Raw genomic sequence first — 21,630 nt, 5'->3', positions numbered from 1 at the left:
CAGTGTTGCCCCCGTACCGGACCGGGAACCTGCAACGGGATCGTAACCCTCGGCGCCGCTCCCACGCCTCGCTCAGCCAGTGAGCGGGAACTGGTCTGTATGTGGGATCCGAACCCTCGGGCGGGAGCGCCGCTGCGCTTCCCAAGCGGCGCACTCATCCAGTGCGCCACCGGGCCGGCCCTCCCATTGTGGTTTTAATTTTCATTTCCCTGATGACTATGATTTTGAGCATTTTTCATATACTTGTTGGCCATTTGTATGTCTTATTTTGAGAAATGTCCATTCGGGTCATTTTTCCATTTTTTAATTGGGTTGTTTGTTTTTTTGCTGTTGAGTTGTCTGAGTTCCTTATATATTCTGGATATTAGCCCCTTGTCTGATGTTTGAAACATTCTCTCCCATTCTGTAGGTTGTCTCTTCACTTTGTTGATAGTGTCCCTTGCTGTGCAGAAGCTTTTTAGTTTTATGTTGTTGTTTTTGTGTATTTTTGCTTTAGTTTCTTGTGCCTTTTCAGTCTCCTTCAAAAAAGCACTGCCCGCTCCCATTTTGCGTATCATTTCCCCTATGTTTTCTTCTAGTAGTTATATAGTTTGGAGTCTTAAATTTAGGTCTTTAACTCATTTTGAGTTGATTTTTCTGTATGGTGAGAGATAGGGGTCTAGTTTCAATCTTCTGCATATGGATATCCAGTTTTCCCAGCACCATTTATTGAAGAGGCTGTCGTGTCCGCACTGTATATTCTTGGCACCTTTGTCAAAAATCAGTTGTCTGTAAGTACGTGAGTTTGTTTCCGGCTGTCTTGATTTTATTTTCTTTACTAAATGCTTTTTTCATGGATTTTGTTAGTTTGCGTATGGAAAAAAATATTTACAAAGGCATTATTTTACAAAATGTTTCAAAAATTTTATAAATTTGTATAGAAAATGCCAAGTCTTATGCATATCATTGTACTATTTTTCAAAGGTGGTTTCTTAAATGTTCTTTTTTCATTTTGCCAGATTTATTATTTCATTTAGATTTTCTGTTTAGTCTCCCGTACTTTAGCCCAACAGAGCAATTTTGTCATTTCAGAATGAATGTACTATCATGTTTTTTCTTGAATTGATTTCTAAATAAACTAAATGACATCTTATTTTGTAAACAGATGTTTGTATTTATTTTATTGCCATAATTTCACTATTCCTTTTGGGAAAATAGAGTATTTTTTATTTCTTATGTCCATGGCATTCACATTTGCTTTCTCTTTTTTTTTTTTTTTGCCTTTATATGCAAATTTGATGGATATTCTCCTCAGTTCATTTTTGATTTCATTTTGTGCCATATGCCTCAGACTAGCTTTCAAAATATACATAATCTTCTTCCAAAATTTGGTTAGACTTCCCTCCCCCAATTGTTTGCAATATTTATATGAACTGCATTTCATTTCTGTTTATGAGGTAAGAACCATACCATGTATGATCTGAATTCTTGAATGACTAATAGTCAACTTGTCAGTATATGGTTATTATTTAATTAAATGGAAACCTTTTTGGTTATGATAGTGAATTGTGTCACTGGTAACTGATTTTTAAACAGCTTAGAATTTTAAAAGCCATTTCTGCCTTTGTCATTTGAATAAAATTAGACGGTTGAGTTGATTGTTTGCACATAGATCATATGTGTCCTCTGGGTGAGAGCATATGGCATGACTAGATCTCTCTGTGTTGGGGAGGGACTCTGGGTACCCCTTGCAGAGCTAGTGCTGCATTGTCACAGTGATTGCTACCCCATGAATTCCTCTCCAGGCTAACACTGTCACATTTGGGGGTTAGTCACTTATATATCATTCAGCAGTACAAAACTTCTGTTAAAAAGATTAAAATTCTATACACTTCTGCAGTTGCTGGAAAAAAAAAAGGTCATGCAGTCATTAAATATGCAATCCTTATTTTCTTACATTTTCATACTATAAGAAATTAATTAGTTTCACATACACCAATTCCTCATTTACAAACAATAGATTATTCTTTAGTATTATTATGTCCTTTCTAAGATGAGATATAGAATTGAAGGGAAAATAGATAATGTTTGGACAAAAATTGAGAACTGTTGTTAATCCTACAGTTGTTATTATTTGCAAAAATTCTTCTCATATTCTTTAAGCATTTGTTCATAGTGATTAATCATAATGTGTGATTTTGGCTCTTTGTTTTCTACCTCATATATTTATTATTGCAAGATATGTTTGCTTTAGAAATTCACCCTTTATTGATGACAGAAAGAGAATATGGATGATGGTGTTTTAATGATTTCTCTCATTTAAAGAAGAATTGTATTATAGTTTTGCAGCCTAAATGATTGTTGCTCCTGGTACTTACATTGACACACTTAAATAAGCTTTGACATTCATTAAGATTACTTCCTTACAGGCCTGAAAATAGAGATGAGAGATGAAAGAATTTAGATTATTGGGGAAGGAGCCAGACATTAAATCACTTTTCAAATTTCAGACTGCTCTCCTGTTTCACTTGTATGTTACAATATTGGCTAACAAAATGAGTTTCCTTGTGACTGCTCCAAAACAAAAGCTCCTCTGATGTTTTTTAAGCTAGTTTTCCTAAGAGACTTTTTAGCTACCCCTAATTGCAATGAAACATTTAGCTTAGAATACCAAGAAAGGCTTCTTGAAACTCCTGAAATTTTATGCAGCATTTTGCATGTACGTATGTACAGTCACGCACCACATAATGACATTCCAGTCAACAGTAGACCACATGTATGACTGTGGTTGGAGCAATGGGCTTGGTGTATAGTAGGCTACACATCTAGGTTTGTGTAGGTACACTCTGTGGTGTTGACACAATGACAAAATTGCCTGACCACACATTTCTCAGAACATATCCCCATTGATAAGCATTGAGGATGTTTATAGCGTATGTGTGCATTTGTTTGCTGGTTTCTTTCCAGGGTGCATTAGTCAAGGTGGAGGCTAAGTTGTTGTAGCAAAGAGTCCCAGTAGATGATGGCTTAAACATGATAACAGTTTTTTGTTCACATAACAGTGCACAAGTAGGCAGTACACCCAGGGTGGTTTGGCAGTTTTATCTCTTAGAGTTGTATGGTACTTTGCTTTCTTCTGCTTCCTTGTCACATCTTCTGCCAGGCTGTTGCCCTCATTCTCAATGGCTGATGCTGGCTCATTCATTCATGTTCTAGCTGGAGGACTGTGGAGGGCAAGTTTACAGGAGTTACACACATCACATGTGCTCACATTCCTTTGTTGAGAACGTAGACATGAGTAACTACAGGAGAGTTTGGGAAATATCTCTAATGCTGCTCAAACTCAGGGCAGGTGTTTGTTACTATACAAGAGTGCAGGAGACAATGTGGATACTGGGAGATGGTTAGAAGTCTGCCACATAGTTTCATCCATAGTCTTCATCAAATATAGAAAAGGCACTGCAAACCCAAAGCATTTGAAACCACTATTGTAGTGCAAAAGCTGTCAGAAGCAGTGACCCTGTTTTAAAATGCATATTTTGTAAATCCCTTTTCTATCTTTAAACAAAAGTCACAGAAATTGTAACTTTCCTACACACGTATTTTTAAAATACATAAGTAACATATTGTTATATTAGATACAATGTTTTATTATATACAATATATTATATAAGAGAAATAAAAGGAAATTGTTAATAATCAAATCTGAGTGTTCCAGTATGTCAGTGGTCAGGTGCAAGAATCTGCGTTTGCATGATAGGGAGTAGGGTACCTGGATAACTTCATGTATATGTTGAATGACTGTGTTTGCCAGAGCTACAGATGGAGACTGATATGCATTCAGCAGAATATCAATAGAAATACCACAAGTGTTGGCTTCAGTAATGTAATGTTTATGAATTGAAACAACTTTTATAAAAGTCCTAAACACAGCAAAGTGCAATATTCTCTCAAAATACAGGTTAGGTGTGTTCATAGAAAGAAAATTCAGCATATATTAAAACCCGTGCAAAACTGTGGTGTTATGTTCTAGTCTCAGATCATTGTAGCAAGTGTTTTAGTTGCATGCATGTCTGTCATCTGTAAGGCATATGGGGTACAGGGCAGTTCTCCATGGAGTGTGACTGTGTACATTACAAGGCCTCTATATCTTTCTCTTTGCCCACAAAAGGCCAGAAATGGCACCTTAATTGTGGTAACCCTCACCCTAACATGCATGTACATGTGTGTGCACACACATATTTCAAGTGGTATTTTTTTATTTTTAGAAAGTTTTTTTCCCTGGAAGTCATCATTGTCTTTTGCTCTTTCAGTTCTTCGGTGGAAACCATGTGTTCACACTCACTCTAGTGCTTTATATCTCTACAGTGTCCATCATGTGTTTTAGTACAGCACACCTTCAAGGGTTCAAATCATGTTCAATGTAGGCAGGTCACAGGCTCTCATGGAATCACACCACTTACTTAGCTTGGCAGTACCTAGTTTCTTCCTAACTTTGTTTCACCTGTTTCCATTAACTGTCATTTCTTTAGACCTAATCATTGTCACTGTTTTTTTTTTCTTTGCTCTACCTATGCTGTAGAACATTGAATGTGGAAGAAAAGTTAGAGAACCTCTATTTTAATCACTTTCATATGGTTACAGTACCTTGCCCAAAGACACATGGTCAGTTCTAACTCTGAAGCAGGCCACGGATATTTCTTATTGTTCCCCTATTTTCCTTGAGAAGCAAGCACCCTTTTTATTCTGTCCAGGTTTCCCCCAGCTCAGCTTCAGGCCACCACTCGTTTTCTGAGCTGCTGGTGTTCTGTAGACCTGTGGTGCACACGCCCCCAGCCCTTACTCTTCCCCGATCCTACTCTCTCTTCCACATTCTGCTTCTCTTGATGTGGCACATGATGAATTCATACTGGGACCTGTGGCAGTTCTACTCTATTCCTGTTGGCTTATTAATTTTATCTTGAATCATTTTTACACTAGGAACCTTTTCAAGCTCCTTGTCCATTTTTTGAGGACTGGTTTAGTTATAATTTATAATTGGTAAAGTGTCTTAACTGGGAACAAGTTGAGTGCAATGCTTTGAAGTACATTGAGAGTGAACCAAGGTGGAGGGTTCTTCTACCTGGTAGAAGGCCCCTCTCTTCTCTCAGTGCACCCCCTGCAGCAAGTGACTCAGGATGATGGACATGAAGGTCAAGTGAAGTCTCTGTGTTTTCCTTTGCATTTTCCTTTATTCCTGCTTTCAGTGGATCATTGTGTTCACACTCTGGGCTGAGTACCATAACAAGCTTTTGTGTGTGCGGATGTGTTTTTAATTTATTCTGTGTTCACATGACTTTACTAAGACTTCCTAAGCTTCCTGATTTTTGTCCTTTTTCATGCTTTCAAACTAGCAAGTTTTCTAAAAACTCACCAAATTCATTCTTAACACTTTAAAATCAGTCTAGCATGTACAGCTCCACTGTATGCAATAGCATATTAGAAAATTCACAGCAGGTCTACACATTCTGCCCCACTATTATTTATTTGTCACATTAGTCTTTTTAGACGTCATTTATATGTTTTACACATTGAGCTTAGCCTTCTGTTATCCCTCAGTCCAGCCATAGGAACTGGAAGAAAGGGTGATTTTGTGATAGGCAGTTGGGCTCAATGCTGACTTTTAATTATAAAAAACTAATTGTGACTGATGTCCACAACATCATCGTTGTATGACTAATATTTTTGTCATTAGCAATGTTTCTATTTTTATCTACAGTTTTAGGAAGGATAATATTTTTGAATTAAATATCTACAGAAAACCTAAGAATGTTAAAACTCATTATTTATATTCTGTTGTATTGGGATACATTAAAAAATGAAACGTTTGAGATATAGGTAAAGAGACAAGTGGCACGTAATAAAGAGAAAGTGGATAGAATGTGGCCATTATATCAGAAATGCCCTGAATGAGGGTCCTGCATTTGAGCACACACTTATTTCCGAAGTTCCAGAGAGCAAAGGCAGAGAGCAAACACAAAAGGTCATATAGACCTCATTTTTTAATAAAAGGAATCATTGGTTTGCATGTCAGAAATACCAAACAACATTGAATAATGTTTCAATGGCAGTTTTGTGAAAATGATAAAGACCTTGTTTATACTTGTTTATAAAGGGCACTTATTCTGGCCTTTAATAATAAGTTCATTAAATTGAAGTTTATGAATATGTGTCAATTCAGGGCTAGAGTGATAAAGTAGATACTAGGTTTATAATTCTCTAGCACTGTGACCTGCTGTAGTTTAATACTGTAAGGCAGCACTTCCTACGGTGAACACAGACTGTAGACTATCCTTCCCATGTTTTATTTTATTTAGTAGAGTATTTTATAGAGAGGAACATTCAGAGCTTTCAGGAATTTGGGACATGCTTTGCTTATTTGCATAGTAAAAGTTCTATAACTCTGCAGTGAAGGAAATTGTTAAATTTTGTGTAAATGGTGATTTTCAAACTTACCTGATCATAAAATTCTTTATTTCCTTAGGAACATCTCATGGCTTGCTATCATAGAATATATTTTGGGAAATGAGAATGAGAAAGTAAAGGAACAAAAGTTTGATATGTTGTCAATCGTGATATAAGTATTTCAAAAATTAGCTGAAAGACAGGCATTGCCTATTATTAATGAAAGGAGTGTTTTAGGGTTTTCATTTAGGTGCTTGGTGTCTGTGTAATTAAGGTAGCATGTTTGACATTTTGTTATGGAAATTTGAAGGTTGATTTGGAATGTTTATTAAACTTTGCTCTTACAGTTTCTGTAAGTTGAACTGTTAACTTGTTATTAGTTTGCAGTCCAACTTTTTTCATGGTCTTTGGCTTTCTTTGCAAATGGAATTTCTTTCTCCAGTGAACTGTACACTATCTGCAAAGTGGAAAGTGTTTAATAGATTACTTAGTGTAATACTTTCTGGTTGTGTTAGCTTGGCCTTGCTCAGATTGCAAGAAATCTGGGAAAAAAATTTTAAGTAAGTGCAGGGGGAGTGTTAAACATACAGTGAGCTCTGATCTTTGTTATACAATTCTAGGATGCCTTTTTTCCTCTCATGATATCTCTTCTGCTAGTTCAGAGGCTATCTCTCTCCCCTGCATATGAAGGATGTGATAGATTGATTATCTTAAGTCATAGGATATCTCTCTGGTACAGCTTTGGCTCTGGCACTGATCTCCAGGCCAATCAGCTGTGGCCTGGGTAGTAGGACTAATTTTGCTTAAAGTTAAGCAATTGATTTCTGGGAAGGTGACAGTAGAGGTCAGGTGACCAGCCAGCACTGAAGGGGACAAGACACTAAACTCTGGTTTCAAAGTAGCTAGTCCCTTTCAAATGTTGCTTCTTAGATTTCGTGATATCTGTGTTCAAGTTCAAGGACTTGGTTTTCTGAGATTTAAAAGATCACACACTAATCTCTTACTAAGTTGATAGTTAATATTATTATACATTAATGTTTTAAAATTTTACTCCTCATATGTTATTTGTTAGGTAGTATGTTAGATTCTTTACATTTATTATCTCTAATTCATGTAACAACTTTGCACGTACTTTTACTTTTCCGCATTTGAATAAAGAGACAGACAGAGACTCAAAGCTGCGAAGAAACTGGAGCATCTTCAGACAGCTGTAAAGACACGGAGCTGGGTTTAGCAGACCAATTTTCTAACTTTAAATCCAGCCTCCTTTCCACTGCGACATGCTAGGTTACTTAAGGAGAATACCGTGGAATGTCTTGAATATATCAGAAGTCCATTTTTTGTTTATTTGATTTTTTTTTTCCTTAGGGGATATTAGAGGAACAGGAGTGTACATAAAATTAAATCATACCAGATTTAATGGAAGAAATCATATCTTTCATTTTCTGGTTGTGCATAGCTGATTAACTTAATTTGAAGAGATACACTGTCCACATTTTGGAATGTTGTGTTACAGATCCATCACCGTGGTGTTGGTACTCCCCCACCCACCGCCCCCGGCAAAAGCTAAAATTTGTTGTCTGCTTTATTTTTCTCTTTGTTACTTTGCATCAAAGACAGTAGCTGAAAGTAGCTCCTGAAATCTGTATGTTCCTTATAAAATCAGTTTTTTATACACCCTAACAGAGGTATCTTTTGGTCACCCTCATCAAAAAACTGGGTAGGGTTACATAGATGCATCAAATAGTGATACAACTGAACCACAACAAAATTAATTCATTCAACAATACATCAAAAAACTGGGTAGGGTTACATAGATGCATCAAATAGTGATACAACTGAACCACAACAAAATTAATTCATTCAACAATATTTCTTAATAAGCTCCTGCTTTGCATACCATGGCAAAGTTTCTTCCCTACTTTCTAAGGTTGCAGCCTGCCCTTTATAATCTATCTTCTTTGATAACACTGCCTGAAGTCCTGTATTCTCTCCTCCTGTCTCCTACGCACAGAAACACACACTCGTTCAGACCAGTATTGTTAGCAGATAATTTTGTCTCAAATAATAAAGAGGTAATCAAATGAGGTTTCCTCACCTCCCCTGTATTAGTTTTTTATGCAGTGTAACAATTTAGCAGAAATTCAGCAGCTTGAGGTAGCCCACATTTACTATCTCCATGGGTCAAGAGTAAGTTAGGGTAGTCTACGTGGGCAGAGCTTAGCCGGTTCTTCTGCTCAGGGATGTCACAGGCTGAAATCAAAGTGTTGGTGGCTGCATTCTCATTTGTAGCATGGAGTCCTCTTCCAAGCTCATTCTGGTTGCTGGCTGAATTCAGTCCAATACAGCTGTAAGGCTGAAGCCCTCAGCTCTTAAAGGTCACTCCTCTCCTTTGGCACGAAGTGGTGGTACTTTGCTTCCTCAAGGTCAGCAGGAGAACTTTTCCACCCCGATAGGTTAAGACAACTTCTCATGTAACAGCATGATCAAGGGGTGACAGCCCATCACCTTGCCTGCTTCCTGTTGCCTAGAAGCAAGTCTCAGGCTCTTCCCACACTTAGTGGGAGGGGGTTTTCCAAGCCTGTGACTCTGGGAGCACTCTAGAGTGTGTCTGTCACACTCCATACCAGATAATAATTATACCTAAGCTTCTCGAGAACTTCCTCTAAACCAGGACTATTCTAGGCATTTTACATATATTGCACTCATGTAACCCTCACAAAAACTCTACAAAGTGAGTAGTTTATTATTAATAGTTTGCAACTGACAAAAGCAAAACATGGAGAGGTGGATCCTTGTTAGCTAAGAATATCCAAAAAAAAAAATAAATAAAACAGGCAAAAACAACAATCTTGATGCCATGTATTCCTTCAGCTACCACCCTCATAAGTCATTCCCTTCATAATAAGGTTCTTTACCTCCCTTTCTCTCACCCCAGGACTCTCTCCTCCCCGTCCTTCATATACATCTCTGCTTAGAAATCATTGCCTTTGAGAGTCCTTTCTGCACATATATGTACCTAGAAATTGCTCTCATTGTACATTTTTCTTTTTTCCTTCAGGGGCCCTAACACAATTGGTAATTATAACTTTACAGAACAGGGACCATGTCTTTTTGTTTATTGTTGATTCCTAGCACCTAGTGCATAAACCTTTTGAGTAGAAGGATGAATGCCTGCATGTTAATTAGAGGAAGCCACATGGTATAATGAAAAAGTTGTCATTTTGGGGGGTCAAATCCTGCTTCACTGCTTACCTACTGCTAGAGTCTGAATGTTTGTGTTCCCCCCAAATTCATATGTTGAAATCTTAACCTTCAGTGTCCTGGTATTAGAAGGTGGGCTTTTTGGGGGTGATTAGGTCATAAAGGCAGAGCGCTCATGAATGGGATTAATGCCCCTGTAAGACATCCGAGAGAGCTAGCCTTCTCCTTCCACCATGTGAGGACACAGCAAGAAATCCCATCTATGTGCCAGGTAAGGAGCCCTCACCACCGGACACCACGTCTGCTAGTCCCTTGGTCTTGGAGTGCCAGCCTCCAGAACCATGAGGAATAAATTCTGTTGTTTATAAGCTATCCAGTCTGTGATATTTGTTATAGCAACTTGAATGAACTAAGATACCTACCTTCAGGGTTGTTGTATACACTAAATTAATGGTAGTTATTATTATTAGTTATAGGTTTTATTTAACAATAAGTAGGTAAGGGCCATTGTTAAACTGGGGAGAGGAGGAAACACATACCTTTGGGCATAGATGTTAACAAGCTACAAAGGACGAATTACAGGCATACCAGACACCCAGGTTTGGGAGTTCTCCTAGCATCCTTTTGTTCTTTATGTACTTTCTATACCTTTATACCAGACATTTTACCCTTTTCTGTCCTACTGTAGGTGATAGGCTCTGTGGTAGCAGAAGCAATCTGTTCATTTCATAGTTCCTGGCACGTAGTAGATGCTTATGAAATGTTTGTTAAAGAAATGAATGACTAATAGATAGTCACTTAAACACAGCTGTTCAGTGTATTACAAATGGAAACAGTGATTCATTGACTCCCATAACATAATCTTATTTTATCTACACAGGAACATGAGCTTGAGTTTCACTAAATAAAACATTAGTATTCTGTTTCATGATTGGGTACATTGGAAGTTTGCTTCCCTCCCTTCCACAGAGAGAACATTGATGAAAATACAATTATAAGAGAGATTGTCTTTCAAGACATACACACATTCTCATATTTGCTAAAACTTGTTAAAATTTTATTATCTGCCTTTGGGTCATTTTGAACACACCACTTCTCATTGACACCTATTAGATTGCCCCAAAGTGTGGCCAAGGGCTGTTCACAAACTTGTCATGAAGTAGATGTACTGTGAGCATCAAAACACGCTTCCCTAATTTTGGAGAAGTTGATTAAAGCTTAATCCTTCAATGACTTTATTTTTGCCTTTAGATGTGTTTATTTCATTTATTCTTACTGATTTCGCCACAGTCTACAACTTTTCTAAGCAGGCTGTTAAAGCATTGAGAAATTATAGCACTTAGAATAGTGATTCCTCTCTTTGAAATTTGAAAACAGAATGATTCTTAGGAAAGATAAAATGTTAAAGTGTACAATAATGTCATTGGAAAATAATTATTGTTTTTAATAATAGTATATGAAAGCTTAAGGGAAATCCCATGTAAGTATAGTAGCTAAAACTCAATAATTGAACCCTTCTAAAAATCAGTATTGAGGTAGCTCTTCTTTGTTAATTTGTTTCTAACATTTTATACATCCCTCAGAAATGGTTTTTCAGATTATATGTGCTAAAATCCATAGCAGCAGTTATGAACAAAACTTTCTTTTTCTCTTATTGCTAGGGAATTCCTTTTTCCCATTCACCAGGGCATGAGAGAGAGCTTTCCAGCATGTCTGGTTCTAAGGATTGTCCTCCCCAACGTCTGGTTGAACATCTTCTCTGCAAACTTGGAGGCTTGGGCAGGTCATCTGGTGGAAGGGAGAACAGTCTCTCAGGATGAGCAAGAGTTTTCATTCCTGAGGAAACTGCTGTCTTAACCAAGTGGTTGGATTGCTTAGAAATTGTGTTTTTAGAGGAAAAAGAAAATTATATATCTGTGTGTGTATGTATATATGTGCATGCACACGTAGTGTGCTTAGTGTGTTTAGGTGTGTAAGTACATGTGTACATATGTGTAAAATATCTCTATATAAACATATTTGTATGCTTGTCTATTAACAGATGTATTACATTTATATATATGTATATATATAAATTATTTAAACATTTTTTTTTATGAAAAGAGAATAATCATTTCCCACAAGACTAGTTCCTATATGCTGATTAACAGATGTATTACATTTATATATATGTATATATATAAATTATTTAAACATTTTTTTTTTATGAAAAGAGAATAATCATTTCCCACAAGACTAGTTCCTATATGCTATTTTATAAACTTCTTTAGTTTTAAGAACCCTTTGCAGTTTATGCGTTCAGAAATCTCATTTAGTAACTCAACGTTGCTATGTACTTCTCCTGCCCACTCCTCTGCCTGAAGAACTTCATTTTACATAAGAATTTCACCTGATGGATGGCTGGTTAGCTCAGTTGATTAGAGCATGGTGCTGATAACATGAGGGTCCAGGGTTTGATCCCTGTACCAGCCATCCACCAAAAAAAAAAAAGAAATACACCTAGATTCTGAGTATTACAGATCTTCCATCTCCTAAACACTTCCATGTAGAATTTTATACTTTGAGATTTCTTTCTTAGTGCTCAGTAGTGATCACAAAGGCAGCAAGTAGAAGGGAAATAAAGGAACCATCTTGCCTCAGAAGAAGAGAGATTTCATTATAAAAACAAACTATAAAACTCTGCCAGAAGAATGATGACACAAATTGTGTTCCACTTTTACATTTAAATGCTGATTTGTTTTTGATAATAGTTTCTCTCTGAAATTCCTCTTTTTGCTACAGCTTGATTCCATGCATATTTTTTTTTTAATTCGGTGTAGGAAAGATGAAAACTACATAACAATTTTTTCTTTAATCCCCACATGACTAGAAATAATCTCGATTACAACTTTATAATAACAATGTCTAATTTTTTAAAAATGTTGTTATAAATATGTTGAGTTTTTAAAAAGGAATAGCAAATCGTTTTCTGCAGTGAGCTTAGAACTTGAGGTCACTTAGGCTTGTAGGTTAAATTTTATATCATTCCTTATAATTTTTTACTATTTTATTTATTTATTTTGAATATTTGATTCAGTATCCTGAAAATTATCTCATATTCAGATCATAGAAATTTTCATTTATTTGTTAAACAGGAATTTAATATCTAGCATGTGCAGATTTATTTATTGCTCTAGTTTATCCCATTTGACTGCTTCTGACAATGATAATTTTGCAACTCTTAATATATCATTTCCCAAACTGTCTTCTGGGGAATACATGTTCCATGAGATATTGTTCTGTGAGAGGATTACAAAGTTAAAAATGTTAGAGGAATACTGTGCAATCTATTCTTAGAGGTTTAACATAAATTCTAGCATTTTAGAGAATACTTAGAGTAAAGAAAACTGTGTAACCACATTTAATAAATACAGTCTATATTTATTGGATGGAAGAATAAATTTCCTTTTAGTTGGATTTACCTACTAAAATACCTATTTTGCAAAGCACAGTTTGGGAAATATTATCTTACTGCAATTTCGAAAATAGCTTTCAAAAATTATTTGTAAAATTGTTTTTAGTTTATTGTTGATTCTATTTCCTTTAGTGATACTATCTCTCTTAGCAGTCTTCTTTCACTTTTATACTTATCTTTTGTTATCCTAAATAATAACATCTTCCTCTATGCATAAAACTATAGCATACTTATAGAGTCTCCTGAGCCATCTGAATTATACTTGGTGGTAAGGTATAAATGAAAATTTATCCTTTAGGGAGAATGAATACCCTGGTTTTAATTTATACTGGGCTGTAGACTACAAGGGCACTGGATGCTTGATCATGCAGAGTATATGTTGCTCACTGGTAGCGTATAGTACATATGCTCGTTACTCTTTTCATATTGTATTAGACTCCTGAATGGTGTCTCACTGTCTAGTTGTCTATGTTGTAAAGACCCTACTGATTTTTTTATTGGACAACACAGCTAACATAGTGTATTGCACAGAGTGTTGACCTAGATAATTCTAAATGGCTTCATAGACACTAGCACATGCATTATACAGACCACCTTCTGAAAATGCTTTCTTCCTTGCATCTGTGATGCTACTTGCTCTGATTTTCTACCTACCTCTGGCTGCTTTTGCTTAGTCTTCTCCCTCCCATTCTTTCTGCATTAGTGTTTCTCGGCGCTCTACTTTATGCCATCTGTCTCCTCTTTTAGTAAATATTCTTTGGATGTTCTCATTCATGCCCATGTTTTCAACTACATTTTGCTTGTTAATAATTCCTGATTTTTTTTTTCCTAATTCTTCACTCACTGCTGAGCTTCTTGCCCCTGTTTTTAGGTATTGACTAGACATATTTACTTGGATGTCTTCAAGATACATTAATATATCCAAAGCCAAACCCATCATTTGTTTGTCCTACATACTATTCCTCCTTGTGTCATTTCCTGTCTTGATGTCTGGTGCCAGCGTCTGTCCAGTTACTCAAGCCTTATTCCTGGGAATCACCTTTCACCTCTTTGTCTCATTCACCTCACACACATGCTTACTCAGTGCCATCTATTCTGGTTCCTAGACCGCTCTTGAATATCTCCATCCTCTCTACTCCCCCTGTCTGAACAATCTCAAGACTTCTCATCATCTGTTCCCTGGATTTCTCTTGATGCTCCTTGACAGGCGTCCCTGCCTCTAGTCTTGCCTTTGTACAGGCAATCCTCTGCACTGTAATAGTGTAGAGGAAGTGATGTGTCGAAGACATCTATTGAATATTATAATCAGCATCTCAACCTTAAGTGGTGCAAAACCAAATCTCCTCCCGTAGTCTTCTCCATTTTAATAAGAAGCAATTTTGTACTTTTCATTGCCAAGGCCAAAAATCCTTGGTGTCCTCCTTGCCTGCTCTCTCTCATACCACACATCCAATCCATTACCAAGTCCAGCTGGCTCAACCTTCAGAATGTAATCAGAACTCCACCATTTCTCACCACCTCCACTGCTGTTACCCTAGCCCAAACTACTATCATTCCCCCCCCCCCCGTGGATTATTGCAATCACTAGACACTAGTGTCCCTGTCAAGTCTTCATCTCCTAAAGCTTCGCTGTCTAGTACAGTAGCCACTAGCCTTCTGTGGCTGTTAAGCACTAGAAATGGCTGATCTGAATTGAGACTTGCTCTAAGAAGACACAGTGTATATTGAAGAATAAGTATGCAAAGAAAACCCACAGTATCTCATTAAGAATATATTGAATACATGATAAAATAACATTTTAGACAGGTTGGGTTAAATAAAATATATTATTAGAATTAATTTAATTAATTTTCCCCATTGTGATTACTCGAAAAAATAAAATCACACACGTGGCTCACATTTGCATTGCTGTTGGACAGCACTGCTCTAATTTTTTTTTTTTTTTTTTTTTTTTTTTTTTTTTAAATACAGCAGTCAGCTATGCTTTAGAAATGTCAGATCTCATTCCTCAGGCCAGAATCCTCAAGGGAAAAGCCAGTCTGTACAGTAGGCTGTGAGGCCCATCAGATCCTGTCCCGTCAGACCCTCTTTCTCCCACTCTGTGACTGCTTGCCAGCTCTTGGGGCCTTCTGGTAAGCCCCACCTGAAGCCCTTTCATTTACCCTCCCTCCGCTCTGCTTATTCTTTCCCAGATAGCGGTATGACTGTTTGTCACTTCTTTCAGGCATCTGCTCAAGTGTCCCCTGTTTGTAGTGATATTAGAGAAGTCCATCCTCACACCTGATCTAAAACAGCAGTCTGTGTACCCAAACATACTCAACACGAATCTTTTCATTATGTTTTGGCTTTACTTTGAACGACTCCTCATTGTCTATAGAATTAAATCCAAATTACTTGTATTTCTAGGTACACCACTGCTATTTAGCCACTTTCTAACTTCAGCACATTCCTTACTATTCCTCTAAGCAGCCCTCATATGTAGTCGGAATCACTTGCAAGAAACACAAAGTGAGAAAAAAAAAGTGACAAAGAATATAATAAAGGCTTAAAGGATTGTTATTAAATGTAATATGTTCTTGTACTGAATTACCATTCATCCAACTTCAAACATTGTTTGGTGGGCAAGTAGCAACATGTATTTAACCCTTTGAATTCCATTTGACATGCATCCCATAAAATGTGTATCAGTACAATCAATACCAAAGGCAAATGGTATACTCATCAAGAAAGAGTTTAAAGCTTTGTAAAAACAAACAAACAAAAACCTCTATGTGAATGTTTCCCATTACTAGTATTTATTTTCCTCTGAAATAATCATTTTCACCAGATTTTTTCTCCTCCCGATTAAAAAGGAAGTATAACTTACCAATAGTTTAGTAAGATGTTTCATTATAAGGGAGATGGTGCTTGGAATAAATTTTCTACAGTAATGAATTAGGAAAACAAGAATTTACAGCTCAGCAATAAATAAACCTTTGAGAAGTGTTTATTGTTCCAGTTCATTAACATGTTATATCTTTTGGACAGTATTTCTTAAAGGCCATAAAATTAATAGTGTATTTGAAAAGTTTTATTGGCGTGTATTTCCTAAGTCAAATGTAGCCTAGAGTTTAATTGTGCTGTTTCACACAGGCTAGGAATCTGACAGTTAATATTTTTTTTCTGTTTTAAAAGAAAAACATTTTCCTGCAGGGCTGGCTTCCATATTCATGAATGTGTTTATGCCACACTGGAGTTCTCATGTGCTGAAATTGTGAGAATCTGTCAGAGCTAATCTGGATCTGGGATTTTTTTGTGTCTTAAAATTATGCTGAAATTTCAATTAGCAAGTAATCATGCTCCTGGCCTGGCAGGATACACAAAACTAAAATTCTGTTTTTCAGCTACTAGAGTTAAGTTTTAAATCTCTCACTACACAAAGCAAGGGCAGCACAGTAACTTTTATTGAGTATCTGCAAGATGCTAAGCATTGTGTGGACTATAGGAGATCATAAGGCACCATGTCCCCAAATGTAGAATAATTCTAACCTTTCCTACTGTGCCTTCTATAAATGTACTCCATAGTAAACAAATTCCTCAACAGAGAACTTCCCTTCCACCAGCTAGTCCTAATTAAAGCCTATCTACGCAGTTAGAGTACCTCTTCCCTTTTAATCTTCCTAAGTGGAGTTGCTTTTCTCCCCAAGGCTCCTGAACCACAAGGACACATGTTCACAGTCAATACCCACAAGGTATTATTATTCAGACTTCTTAGGGGTATGTAATTCAGACGACTATCTTGTCTTCATCCTTATTGTCTTTTCTAGACAGAACCCCTCGATAACAGTCTGTGGAGACTTGTACTCAAGTTCAGCCATCACTTTTATCTACCCCATCTCCCACAATCATTCTGAGCAATATTAGTGTTTCCTGAAATATTCCCCCAATGCCTTTACCTCCTCTGTTCTGAAGATTTTCATCCAATCCTGAGTATCTCTCAGATTTGCCTTTTGTTTTTTAAATCATCCTGTACAGAAGTATTCCAATACCCTTCTGATGATGTGTCTGTATCTGCCTTTCCCTCCTGATTCCATCCTTTACACAGCTATTAAAGTCATCTTTTTAAACACAAATCTTTCTAGGCTTTTCCCGGGCTTCACCACTTTGCATAGTTTCTCATTGCCTAGAGCAGTGCTTTACAACTTTGCCTGGTCATGGCTAACATGAAGAAGGCAATGGATATGCAGGAGTAAGTGCAGGGGACTCAAGTTTACCCCTGGTACATTCACTGGGCCAGTCCCGGTCTCTCTTTTCTGGGATCCATTGGCCATTACCCAGTTTAAATAGTTAGTATAATGCTTGCTTTTAGATTCAGTATTGTCCTTTCCTCCTACACGATGGTTTAGCTGACACATTCATGAAGGTATTATTCGAATTAAATTCTTCAGTGGGTGAAGATGAAGTGTAGAGAAGGTCATAAACAGACAAAAACATGAAGAAATCTGGGTGTGTTTTCTGAGGTAATAGTAATTAGAACTTAGGATAACTCGTATATGAATTATGCAAATGGGAGTAAGAGGAAATTTTTGAAAATCTAGTTGGGTTACAGTTTGCTGGTCTTTGACTACAGGACTAAAGCATCCTCGTACTTTCACAAATCATCCAGTTACTGATTGTTTATGATCTACTGCCTCTGCAATAGAGCTCACACGCTCTGACAGTATACTGTATGCTCCGATTTCTAGCTCTTCTGTCCAAATCCTACTGTTTCGTGACCCTGCACCAGTCCCACTCTCATGCCTCAAGTTCTTCCTAACCACACATTTCCACCTAAGTATCTTCCCTGAACTTTCACTTTTTGCATGTCTTAATTCCCGCTCACTTAATGCTTGGCATTATTTAACTTTTTATGTGTTTTATCTTCCCTCCATAACTACATAAGAAGCCAATCAAGGACAACACTCTAATTCTTTCCGTCCCCTACATCAGTAAGCAGAATGCATGCAGTTTTTATCTTAGGAGATTCAGCTTTTGTTGGGTTTCTCTCTTCCCTTACTCCTGCCATGTACTTTCTTTCTCTCTCTCCTCTCTCCTTCACACACACACCCCAATGCCACTTAGTTTTCACTTCTTTCTGCCAATCAAGGACAACACTCTAATTCTTTCCGTCCCCTACATCAGTAAGCAGAATGCATGCAATTTTTATCTTAGGAGATTCAGCTTTTGTTGGGTTTCTCTCTTCCCTTACTGCTGCCATGTACTTTCTTTCTCTCTCTCCTCTCTCCTTCACACACACACCCCAATGCCACTTAGTTTTCACTTCTTTCCAGCATCCTTTTGCTTTGAATTATTCCTGATGGAGTCTTGTTTTTGTCGGCTTATTTCCTAGATGGGAAGTGATGGAATTTTACGCCTCAGTACTTCAGCTCTAAATAATGAATTCTTTGCATATGCAGCACAAGGGTGGAAACAGCGGCTGGCAGAAGGTAAATTTCTATTTTCTTTTATTATGTGTCATTGCAGTACGCATACTACACCGAGCTTTGCACCTAATTTTGATTTCCAAGTCTTGTTTTTTTCCCTGAAATATAATTTAGTAAAAATTTACATCCCATTTCAGTAGACTTCACTAATTCTTTTGTTATATATGGCATTTTTGATGTCCGATATTTTTGAAGAAAGCATGATTTTATCTGGGACATAATAAAAATTTTTGATATAGCAAGTTTTTATTTAGAATGGTAATTTTAATTTCATTGTTTGATCCATTACGTATTTTCTTGAATATCCTGGAACCTAAAGAAACTTCTTTTAAATACTTCCTTCCCCTGGAGCCACCACTTCATCTTATCTTTGCTTTAGTCACCAAGCTTCTTGAAAAACTAAAAACTACCCAGTGCTACCCCATTTTTGCTCCCTACTCATTCACACTGTTATGGTCAGGTGTGGACCCACTCTACACAACTGAAATGTCCCTCCTGGAGAATACTAATGACTTGCTAATGGCAAAGTCCAAGCCCAGTTTCCTCTTTTCAATCCTTACATTTCATATTCCTCCTCCAATTTCTCATTTCTTTTTTATCCCATCACATTTGAGACTATCTACCTTAGACATTCATCATATATTTCAAATAGTTACCTGTGGCTACATTTCTGACAACCCCTTTCCCAGCTGCCTTCAGGAGTGCCTATTCATTTATGTGAAGATAAATATTCATGTCTCTAGCATTTTCTTTTCTAACCATACATATTTTCTAAGCAGCCTCAGTCACCACCTTAGTTTGAACTATTGCCTGTATACCAAGAACTTCCAAATGTGGCCCTTGTCCCCTTTTCCTAATCCCCAGTGTTCTGTTTCCAAATGCTACTGGGTCTCACTAGCTGATGTCAGGCACCTTAAAACCAAAATGCCCAATGTTCAACCCCCTAAATTCCCTTTCACATCTACTCCTCCTGCTCTTTCTTTCTGTAATGTGACCCATGTCTTCACAGTTCCCCAGTTTAAAACCTTAGTGATACCTTTGGCCCTCTTAGTTTTCCCCCAGCCTATCTGGCCATGAACTGTTAATGACGCCTGACTCATCTTCAGCATTCCTGCTGCTCCTGGTCCGGTTGTAATCTCCATCCCTCATCTGTGCTGTTCAGTAGCCTACCTGGAGCTCTTAGATTTCTTCACTCTTGTCAGACCCATCTTTGTGAGCTGCTTGTTTGGCCACATTCCTTCCCCACTGAGTGCCACAAGGACCTCCCTCTAGCTCTTGTAGGAAAATGAACTCTCTTTAGAACATACATTGGATAATTGGCCTTAGCTGTCCTTTCCCATTTCATTCTATCCTATGTTCTAGTCATAATTGGCCACTCAAAAGAATATATATACATATTCACGTCTCTGTGCCTTGTGATTTAATCACTTTATAAAAGCCTGATTATCCTTCAAAAGCTAAATCAGCTCATACATGTGGTCCTCCTTAATTGACTTAGGCAGAATTGAGTGCTTTCTCTTCTATGCCTTCACTACATTTAATTTCATGGCCTGTGCAGGGCCTTTGACATTATATTATAGTCAACTATGTGCCTCTACTCCCACCAGACTGATTTCCTTGTGGACAGTGAATATACACTCTTTTATTTGCAGCCCTTGGCATGCAATACATTTTAGAGTTCATCAACAATGAAATGACTATTTGAGTGATGTTCATAAAAAGAGAAGCTGTAAAAATGTTATCATTATTCATCATTTTACTTTCCAACATCCATAAAAGTTTACTCAAATAAATTACATGTTTATTAATTGGCAAAGATGTGACTACTTTTACTTAATATGTTAGCATTTTCTTTCCAGGAGAGTTTACCCCAGAAATGCAATTGCGAATAAGGCAAGAAATTGAGAAGGAAAAGAAAACAGAACCTTGGAAAGAAAAATTCTTTGAAAGGTTTTATGGAGAAAAGTAAGTACTAGAGCATTTTTTCTCATTTCTCTTAGAAGGAAATGAAAATGTAATTCTATGCTTCACATAGCACGCTCATATGCTGTAAAACTTAATAAACCTGTGATAAAAGGCAATAGTCCCTTGGTGTAAGAAATTGTGGATAAAATTATAGTGGCATATCAGCACTTAAATTTTAAAAAATGCATTTTCAAGGGTTTATAACTTGTTCATGAAAATTTATTTCAGACTGAAAATAGCACATGAAATCCTATAGAAGTCATTTTTGGTTTTCTTAAGTGGATTTTAGTAAAATTTTCCTGTGTTGGGTTTTTTTATTTTGAAATATTTTCATTAATGAGTACTTTAAAGTTAAGTAGTTTTAGGCACATATTTAAATCTCATATTTTTCAAGGAATATTGTCCATATACGTTTTAATCATTGTTTAGTCCTTGTTTGGGGGAGACCCTAAGATATTTTCTTCACATTACCCATCTTCCTTTTCAAGTATTATCTGTGTCTGTTTTTAATTTATTACTTGTGTGTGTGTGGATGTGTTTCTTTTTAAAGTTACCTGTAATACCAGACACATTTATGAGGGTAGAATTAAAAGATACTACTAATCTTTCCATGAACTTTCTGAAGTCCCCTCTTAAGTGTGGTAGTAACTGAACTAACCTGAAAGTAGTTTCACCTTTGTCTTACACTTAGCAGAGACATATTCTACTTGGGCAGAATTAGTGTCTCATAAACAATCAGATCCCTAAGAAAAGAGGGATGTAAGAACCGGCTATTGACAGTGACTTCAGATCTCCCTTAGTGGAGGAATTTGTGCTCTAACTCCCTCATACATAATTAATGCTTCAAAGTTGTTATTTTGTGTCAAAGACACAGAGGTGGTAAAACTTATGCCATTTGATCTCATTTCACAAAATTCCCCTGGTAAGTGGGAGGAGTAAAAAAAATGCCAGAAGGAGTCTCACCTGAGAGCTCTTAATGAAAAGGAATCAGATGATTCACAGACTGCTCACTCAGAGTCGGCTGACCTTGGTGAGTTGTCCTAAATAGCAGGACTCCTGAGTGGGAAGGCCTGTTTTTGATTGCTGTGCTAGGATTCCTGGAATGTATATATGAGAGTACTT

At 36.9% G+C, this 21,630-nt stretch overlaps 1 protein-coding gene across 1 annotated transcript in view; it reads left to right on the top strand.

Annotated features, from left to right (window-relative positions):
- Positions 1-20,508, top strand: part of LOC103604665 (putative Polycomb group protein ASXL3) — a gene marked incomplete at its 3' end in the record, with an annotated part of 135,463 nt that extends 114,955 nt beyond the window's left edge. The window contains exons 10-11 of the mRNA XM_008589237.1: positions 18,450-18,546; positions 20,403-20,508. Coding sequence (XP_008587459.1) covers positions 18,450-18,546; positions 20,403-20,508 — 203 coding nt within the window. The remainder of the gene's footprint in view (positions 1-18,449; positions 18,547-20,402) is intronic.
- Positions 20,509-21,630: the final 1,122 nt, after the last annotated feature.

Source organism: Galeopterus variegatus, unplaced genomic scaffold (genome assembly GCF_000696425.1).
Source record: "Galeopterus variegatus unplaced genomic scaffold, G_variegatus-3.0.2 Scaffold5321, whole genome shotgun sequence".
In the NCBI taxonomy this organism is placed as follows: domain Eukaryota; kingdom Metazoa; phylum Chordata; class Mammalia; order Dermoptera; family Cynocephalidae; genus Galeopterus; species Galeopterus variegatus.
The sequence above is the reverse complement of the archived record's forward strand: the minus strand, read 5'-3'. Positions and strand labels throughout refer to the sequence as shown.